The following is a 9,875-nucleotide window of genomic DNA, read 5'->3' as shown; positions in this document are numbered from 1 at the left end:
ACACACATACACACACACACACACACACACACACACACACACACAGAGGTTTGTTTTTGTGAAAAGGGGGGACATCACATAGGCGTAATGGTTTTTATACTGTACAGACCGTATATTCTATTGCCCTACACCAACCCTACCCCTAAACCTACCCCTTACAGGAAACTTTGTGCTATTTCAGATTTTCAATACACTCCATTCTGTGTGATTTATAAGCGTTTTGAAAAGTGGGGACATGGGGTAATGTCCTGAAAAGTCACCTTCTCCTTGTAATACCTATGTCATACCTTTGTCATTATACAAATTTATGTCCTCATTTGTCACAAAAACGTGCGCGCGCACACACACACACACAAATACAGTATAAGCCAGAAGGAAGCATGGAGAGACGAGGGAAAAGACGCTGCCCACGAAGCTCAGCTGGGCATAGAGAGAGGGAGAGAGATTCTGTAGCTCCCTCTGTGTACTTGTCTGCCAACCAGCCAGACAAGTGGAGCAAATTGCCCATTCAGGCCTGGCTTGGCCTTACCAAGTCCTGAGTGAGACTTACTGTGTAGATGACCTACATTACAACAGAACCCCCCTTTATCATCCCTGCTGCTCAAGAACCTCAGAGGCGGGAGCAACTCAGCTTGAGTCCAGCTACAAAGATCAAAGCTCCGCCTTCCTCTTGCAAGCAGCAACTTCTTCCTCACCCCAACTATTAGCCCCTCTCTTACTAATTGAAAGCATTTTCAGCTTTGCAATTTCAAAAGACCAAGCGTTGCTTTCGCCTAGGCCTTGGTTTTCTTCTTGTGAAGGTCTATGAAGAAAAAAAAACGACGGTTAGGGGCGCAACAGAGTCGTAACCTTTGGAAGTGGCAGAATGAAATCCATTTCATGCTTTGCTGAGGATGGAGGGCGGGCAGATTTGTTTACACACGTATTGGATGTTGGTTAGGAATAATGGCGTATTGGAACTCGCAGGGCTTAGATACGCTGGCTTTCTTTGTGAGCTCGAACAGAAAATAAGGCACCTAGAGAAAAGTGCTTAGCCCTGTATGTCTGCATGCACTGAGGTGGGCTATGGCTGACAGCACACAAATAGGAATTCCTACTTTCAGAGGTGAGAAAGTGGAACTGAATAATCGTTTGTGCATTATGTGACAGTAATTCAGCATAATACGTAAGAAAAGATGACCCACTCGAATCATTAAGACTTATTGTACTTTAACTTCCTTCATTTAATGTATGCATTCAAGACTTTGGGACTGTGTGGAATAAAAAAGTAGCACATAAATCAAAAACCTCTGTTTTATTATTTATTTCTGTTAGTAGAGATCATGACTCAAGAGATATGTTGGGGGTGGAAAGTGAAAACAATTTGATGGCAGCCCACTGCCTTCACAACCAAAGTGCCTCCATAAATAGTCATAAAACAGTGGAAATGACAGCCCTCCAGACCTCAAGCCATATAATACAGGGGAAACATTGATTCCGAGTACAGGAGGGAAGGGACATTTTCACATTACAGTTATTGAAACTCAGGGTTTCACTTTAAAGGGCTAGTTTACCCCTAAATTAAATTTCTGTCCTCATTTACTCACTTTCATGTTGTTCCAAACCTGTATGACTTTATTCTGTGGAGCACAAATGAAGATATTTTGAAAAATGTGACCCTGGACCACAAAACCAGTCTTAAGTAGCACGGGTATATTTGTAGCAATAGCCAACAATACATTGTATGTTTTTCTTTTATTCCAAAAATCATTAGGATATTAAGTAAAGATCATGTTCTATGACGATATTATATTTAAATTTCCTACTGTAAATATATCAAAACTTAATTTTTGATTAGTAATATGCATTGCTAAGAACTTCATTTGGACAGCTTTAAAGGCTATTTTCTCCATATTTAGATTTTTTTGGCACCCTCAGATTCCAGATTTTCAAATAGTTGTATCTCGGCCAAATATTGTCCTAACAAACAATACATCAATGGAAAGCTTATTTATTCAGCTTTCAAGTGATGTATAAATCTCAATTTTGAAAAATTTACCCTTATGACCCTTATAAGTTAGGGTTAGGGTAACATTTGTCTAACCCTAACCGGGGTTTTTTTTTTTTGGTCCATACAATGGAAGTCAATGGGGTCCAATGTATGTGTTTTGGACCCCAATTATATAGACAAAAACAGTTGAAACATTTTTTAAATATCCGTGGAACACAAAAGAAGATATTTTTAAGAATATTTCAGCTGTTTTTGTCCATACAGCTAATGGGGTCCACAAGTTTCAAGCTCCAAAAATGGAAAATCCAAAAATGTAATTCATATAACTAAAGTGATACAATTACATTGTATGATGATAATACTTAATTTTAAGTGGATATTCACTCCCAAATCAGAACAAATCAAATCACTGATCAACTAATAAATACAAATCTCAAATTAAATATGGCAACACACCAATAACATCAACCCCAAATGGACCCCTTTGACAAAAAAATGCATCAAATATATTTTTTGCGTTCCACAAAAGAAAGAAAATAGGCATAAGTATGACACATAAATTATGTCTTTATAATAAATAAAGACATCATTAAATTTTTTTTGATGAGCTATCCCTATTCTGTAATGTTATAACATGTTTATAACAATAAAATAACTATAAAAGGTACTCATGTCTGAAGTATTACAAACATCTCATCCTAATAATTTTGTCAAGTCTGAGATTTCTGCCCCTGCCAGCATTAAGTTGATCAGCACCAGAGAGTGCCTGAGCCAGAACACTGATGGGAGTTCTGTGACGACGGGCCCAGTGTGTCAAATGCAGACTGAATACACCCATAAAGAGCACTATATATAGCCTCCAGCCCCCTCAGTCTATCATAAAGCAGCCCTGGGCGTATCTTTCTCTGGCCCACTCACTGTCTGTGGGATCTATGGGAACTGGTTCAGTAATGGCAGAACTGAAACAAAGAGTTGGAGTTTTGAGAGTTCATGCTAATTACCAATTAATATGCTTTGCTGCATGGTAAGAAATCTATCTAAGATGACCCTGGTACTAATTTGACTAAGACAAAGATTCTGGAACAGAGCCATAAATAAAACCGTGGTAATTAAGGAACACGGCGAGTGCATTTGGTCACAATTTGCAGTACTAAGGACAACAGAAGACTTTAGTTGTCATATGTGGTTATGTATCATTTTGAATAAGATATTCAATCTTCATTCCATCTCCAGTGTTTTAAAAAAAATGTTTTACAATAAAATAAAAAATACATTATTTGTATAGTGTTAATAATATCTGTGTAACAGAACCTAAAGGGAGCTTTACATTTAAATAAGATGACAGGAAAGATTCTGTGATGTCACTAGAACCATGATAAAAATAGCTCTTAAGTTAGCAGAATATGCTGCTGGGATATAATTCTGAATGAATGTCAACAGAAAAAGACGTTTATGGGTCCAGATGGTGTAGTTACGGCATCAAACAGCAGGGGCTAAAGAGCCCATGCTAAACAGTCTGTCTTTGGACCAGTATATATACACATGCTTTGACTGGGATAGTAAAAGATTAAATGTTTGTCTGTTCCTAACAATTACACATGATGATCTTTGACACGTCATCCATTTCAGAACAACTTTTAGATTTTGTGTTTGTACTGTAGAAATAAGCTGTACCGGTACCAAGTACGCTTTCTAATTTTAGATAATAAATGTTCCTGTAGTGCATTTTCCGACAACCTACTGCATTATGTGATACCCTCTGCTTCAGATAGGTCTGGAAATAGTCATATTTCATGTTTACTGTCATTAACTTCTAAAAAGCAGAAATGGCAAGACTGCCTTAAAGTGGAAAAGAGTAGATAATTCATTAAAAATCTTTCCTTATTTACACTCAAGGTAAGGGAGTCAGCAAAAGCCGGAGATGAGATCAGAAGCGGCACACGTTCATTTATTCAAAATGAGGCTGCCAGCAAAAATCTTCCTATCTTTTTACAATGAAGACTGGGAGGCAAAAGCAGCACAGAACATTCAGTGCATTAGGGTTTTCACAGCCAAAAAATGCCCACTGCATGCACCAACACAACTGTTCGCTTAAACAATTAAAACAACAAATTGCTTCAATATCAGTCATCAAACATACAATTTAGAAGCATAAAATGATCCATAAATTGTTCTTTGCTTTAATTTGATAGTGGTTCTGTTTGATGTTGGACATAAAACAGACAAACCAACCCTAAACAGTACGGAGTAAATGTGGATGCATAAAAGGTTACATTTTTGAATGGAAGATCCAAAGGGTAAAAATTGCAGATTTATTTTCACAAATTTTTTTGTCAATAATTCTGACCACATTCAAAATGCATGTTATTTTTATTTAGTACTGACCTGAATAAGATTTCACATAAAAGATGTTTACATATAGTCCACAAGAGAAAATAATAGTTGAATTTATAAAAATGATCCCGTTCAAAAGTTTAAATACCGTGTTGTTACCTGGATGATCCACAGCTGTTTTTTTGTGCGTTTGTTTGGTTTGTGAAAGCTGTTCATGAGTCCCTTGTTTGTTCTGAACAGTTAAAGTGCCAGCTGTTCTTCAAAAAAATTCTTTGTCCCAACAATTCTTTGTTTTTCAAGCATCTTTTGCATATTTGAACCCTTTCCAACAATGATTGTATGATCTTTTCACACTGAGGACAACTGAGGGACTTACATGCAACTGTTACAAAAAGTTCAAACGCCCACAGACGCTCCAGAAGGAAACATGATGCATTAAGAGCCTAAATATGATATTTAGGCAAAATAAGAAAAATTTACACATCTTCATTCCGTTTCAAAGATTACGCCCCTGGCCCTTAATGCATTGTTTTTCCTTCTGGATCATCAATAACCACTTGAACCTTTTGTAATAGTTGTATTTATATTATATATATATATATGGTTGGTTTGGTTCATGGCTTATATCTCAGAAACAAAGACATCTGTTTTTGAAAATGTTAATGGGAAAAATACTTCTGGAACAAAGGCAGCTAAAAAAGAAGGCAGTCACTGTTGCACTCTATAATTTTGTCACACCTGCTGGTAGTTGCCATAACTACACCTATTAATGAGGGCCATTCAAAAGTAGCCATGAATTCTGACTATGTTTTTGTTTTATTTACAAGCAGCATATATCACTAACATTTCATTACAGGTACTGTAAGTACCGGTTCCCAGTTTGCTTTTGGCAGCATTAAATATTTTATACGGCATATTTCAAGTTGCATACTTCCAGGGAGTCCTACAGCATCAATCACCTGGCATTAAGATGAATGGGAATGTTAACGGATGGATTTCTACAGGTATTATACACCTTCTTGCTCCCCTCCAGGTCCAGGGCACATGGGGCGGCAGCTTCCTCCACTAGCTTGGCCTTCCAACCACTCCATTGTGCATGCAAACCACCTGAGGAGAGATGCACTTAGTGGCAACAGTGATGAGGCACCATTATCTTCGGGTGTACCTCATCACACACTACCCGCTCTGTTCATCTCTGATACCTGCTCCTGTCAGGAACCTGGCCGCAGGGAGGCGAATGAAATGGACAGCGCCGCTCGATTCGAGGAGAAGAACGTCACAGGAGCATTAAAAAAATGAATTTAATGCTCCTGAAAAATGCATTCTACACACAGAAACTGTGTGTAGAATGCAAAATGAAGGCTTACCTCAAAACTATGACACCACACCGCGAGTGGGATTTCTTAGCAAACATTTAGATTTTAGGACTCTTCCTAGCGTTCTGAGGTCTGACAGTGCTCCTCAGGGAATCACTGAGCTCTTCTGCAGTCGTGCAGATTCAGTGATTTCCCTCGTGGCCGTCTCTTCTCCTGCACTAACTCAGTGGGACTGCTCTTCCTCTCCACTGAAAATGCAGCACTGAGACCAAGATGAGAGGCGTAGAGTGCTGCCTATCTAAAACCGCACACAGGCTACGGGACTGATAAGCCCTCTGCAAGATACGACGAGGAGTGGGGCGTTGAGAGAATTAAGACCACTTGAGTGAGGGTGAAATGGAGAGTACTGCAGCGAGTCCAGAAGCGTAACAGATGAATGATACATACAGGAGTGCATGAAGCAGAAACACAGAATGTTGTTATCTTCCTCTGATAATCAAAATGTCATATTATTCAGTATTATATGGCGTCATCTTGAGCTGAGAAGCATAACATTGATTTAGGACTCACAGGAGCACCATAATTCCTGCCTATTTTGTCACTTGGTCATATTTAAGTAACAGATATGGTAAAGGTGAGTAGAGGAGAATGGTTTTACGACAGCTAAAAACATTTCAGGATGACTGCTGTCATTAAAGTCTCTATAACATAGGACAATAGTAAAATTACTTTTAAAAAGTCTGACCCATGTTTGGGGTAAGCTGTGTCATGTTGAAGGGTAAGCTGAATCATTGGGGAACATTTGACTAATTTACATCTCAAATAAAAATATGAATGGAAATGAGAAAAAGCCATTTTCTCATGCACAATCTCATTTCAAATTCTTATTTGCCGGCAAATGATTCACAAATCGGCAAGGAAATGCTTAATATTCAGAATATTTGAATACAGTGAAACCGTTTTTGTAAATCTTCATTATTAATATGGCACAGCTTACCCTGAAGCATCTGACATGCTTTATACTGTATGGTGGTACCTCAGATACCATTTGAGAAATTCTTCATACATAATTAATTAAAACATTTTTTTTAAATTAATTTAAAGGGCACCTATTATGCAAAATCCACTTTTACATGGTGTTTGGACATAAATGTGTGTTGGCAGTGTGTGAACACAACCACCCTACAATGATAAAATCCACACATTCCTCATTTTTTAATCCCCTTTAAACCAAATCAGTCTCACTAGGCAAGCCGTTTTGATACTCATGCAGTGTGACATCACATTGCATAGGGCCGGGCCAGGGGGGTGATTGACAGCCCTGCATTGCTATAGTTTCTGCCCTCAGTGAGTAGTACACTGTACACATACATACATAATGCCGTTTTGTTTCTAATTAAGCAACTTAATTAATTATATATAGGGATGTAACGATTCACTCAACTCACGATTCGATTCACGATTTTGATTTCACGATTCGATTCACGTTTTTTTTTGTTTTTTAACAAAATGAGATTTAAGACAAATTTTAAATGAAATGTTTCCTTTTATTATTGCTTGAACAAAATGCTGCATATTTCTTTGTGAAATTGAAATATAACACTATAATAACATACTAATATAGCACTTGCATATTACTGCTCTTTTGTTAGTTTTGATTGCTTCTATTGTCCTCATTTGTAAGTCGCTTTGGACAAAAGTGTCTGCTAAATGACCAAATTTAAATATAATGTAAATGTAAATAACAAAACTACATTCAAATTTTAAAACAAGCCCCAAATCAAATAAATAAGTAACACAAATAAAATAAATCTCTTCATATAAACAAACTTAGGCTTTGTATGTGCTCTTTCCATTTAAAATGAGAGGCAACCACTGCATTTTAATCATGATCCAAACAAAGATGCTGCATACATGCAACATGAGCAGTTTTTAATCTAAATTAGATTGTATAATTTTGAAATTTGAAGCAAAAACAGAATGGTTTGACTGCAGTTTTATGAAACTATACATAAAAATATCTGCATGAAACACACAGCAGACGAGCTGAATGAGATGCAGATTCACTCTCTGCCAGTAGGTGGCGCTTAAAGCATTTCCTTGGTTTCCGCTGTAAACAAAGCATCGCTGAACTTATGAACTTTAATATGCGTTATACAGAGGCAAGAGGAAAAGAAAAAATACCATCTAAACTTTTCTAAAGACTGTAAGTTCCCCTCAGACATACATTCATATAAACTCCTACCCCTAAATGAAATGTGATTTGTTTAGCATCTCAACCGATTTGAATCGTCACATATTTGAATCGATTTTCAACCGGCTCGCGGTTAATCGTTACATCCCTAATTATATATGGTTTATAAACATTAATTTAAACACTATGCACTTTTTTCAAAGATAGTCGTGTTATTTTATTGCTTTGAATAAATGTGCATTAGCAATATTTTGCTCGATGTGCCCTCTTGTGGCCTCAGGAGAGAAGCCAAAAGCTTTTTCCCCCTAACTGAAATTATGCCTTTTAAATTCGAATATAATTCAAATATGGCTAATATATAAGTACAAAATTCAAATTTAGTTTTTCAGCCATTTTGACATCCCTAGTAAGCTGTCCTCCATTTTCTCAGATCTCCAGCAGCTGTAACGTCAACCATATCTTGTGAGCAATCCCGGTGCTCTGTGTTTGGATGTAAGACTGAACACAAGTCTACATTTTCTTCCAACATCTGAGCTGCTGAGGACACTGTGATTACTTTCATTTTTCAAGGTAATGCGCCTCAAAATCTACCTAAATACATATACATGTATCACTCCAGACTCCTTTGTGAATGTCATGCCATTATAGTGCTTAATGTTTTCACTGTGTTTGTGGGTGTACGTTATTTAAGCATTTTAATTGATCAACGGCACGCTTGTGAGATTAGTTTGCTGTACGTTCGGTAGCAAGATCGCGCAGCTCGGTCAATTGATCCGCGCAGAAGACAGGTCAGCGCGGTGCAAGCTCTGTAACATCGCGCTGTTTCGTCCCACTTTCAGTGCATTTGGCTTCCCATATGTATGGCTGAACACCAGTTCTCTCTCTCTCAGTTATGTTGCTTATATTGGCTGTTTATTGCTGCAGATATGCAATGCAGAGAGACGTATACTCAACGCTCTCTTCTGGAGACGGGGTGGGAATATGCAGCTCATTTGCATTTAAAGCCATACACTCCAAAATAGCTTTTTTTTGACATACCCCAAAAATGACATTTACCTGATCTTATAATAAATGATCTGTTGGGTATTTTGGGCTGAAACTTCACAGACACATTCTGGGGACATCCAAGACCAAGATTACATCTAGTAAAAAGGGGCATAATAGGTGCCCTTTAAACTAATTTACATGATTTTATACATAGCAATTCACTAACATGTGAATACATATATCTATATATATTTATCTTATATATATTATGTATTATCATATATTTCTTATATAGGTAGTATGTGTGTAAATGTATGTATATAAAAGTTATATATACTGACTGATGAGCTCTGTCTAAATATAGTGCATTATCACACAAATCACATAATCATAAAATCATATAATATATAATATACAGTCTCTCTAATAAATATACTTGATATGATGCCTGGCACAGTTATCTGAATATCAAATGCTACTATATTGTATTTTTCAGCACCACAGGATGTCTCGTAACTCAAATTTATTTTCCATTTTCAAACATTTTCATCTATGTAGCACACTTTATGAATAGTTATTTTTCCTTATTTGGATGGATGAGGTTCTCTTTTTTATTCCATTTTCCTTGACTCTGTTTTAAGTCAGAACAAGCTACAAGAATACATGCAATTTGATTCCAAACGTGAAGATTCTTAATATCATTCAATTTCCAGACATTTTATCTCTCCAATCCAATGCAAATATGCCAGCCGCAGCCATTAGAAGTCCTATGGTGACACCCAGCTATGAGCAGCCTCATGCTGATGATGGAACCGGTCAGAAGTCAGTAAACATCCAGAGCCTCACCTGTGGCCGTGGATGCCCCGAGACCAGACAGGTCAGCTCCAAAGTCTCCCCCTCCCGGATGGTGTACACCCTCTCTGTGTAGCGCTCTTCCTCAATGTTGCATGCGTGACCGGAGTGGATGATCCGAACGTTTGGAGGAGCTGCATTAGGGAAGAAATGAAAAAGTGATATAGTTCAGTTTGCTGGATCATTTGAGGTCGCATCATCA

General features: G+C 37.4%; 1 protein-coding gene across 1 annotated transcript in view; it reads right to left on the bottom strand.

Annotated features, from left to right (window-relative positions):
• Positions 1-9,875, bottom strand: part of LOC107590901 (MAM domain-containing glycosylphosphatidylinositol anchor protein 2-like) — a 192,126-nt gene that overhangs the window by 117,246 nt on the left and 65,005 nt on the right. Inside the window, exon 2 of the mRNA XM_016279849.1 lies at positions 9,668-9,807. Coding sequence (XP_016135335.1) covers positions 9,668-9,807 — 140 coding nt within the window. The remainder of the gene's footprint in view (positions 1-9,667; positions 9,808-9,875) is intronic.

This window comes from Sinocyclocheilus grahami, unplaced genomic scaffold (genome assembly GCF_001515645.1).
Source record: "Sinocyclocheilus grahami isolate Dianchi unplaced genomic scaffold, SAMN03320097.WGS_v1.1 scaffold134.1, whole genome shotgun sequence".
Classification (NCBI taxonomy): Eukaryota; Metazoa; Chordata; class Actinopteri; order Cypriniformes; family Cyprinidae; genus Sinocyclocheilus; species Sinocyclocheilus grahami.
The sequence above is the reverse complement of the archived record's forward strand: the minus strand, read 5'-3'. Positions and strand labels throughout refer to the sequence as shown.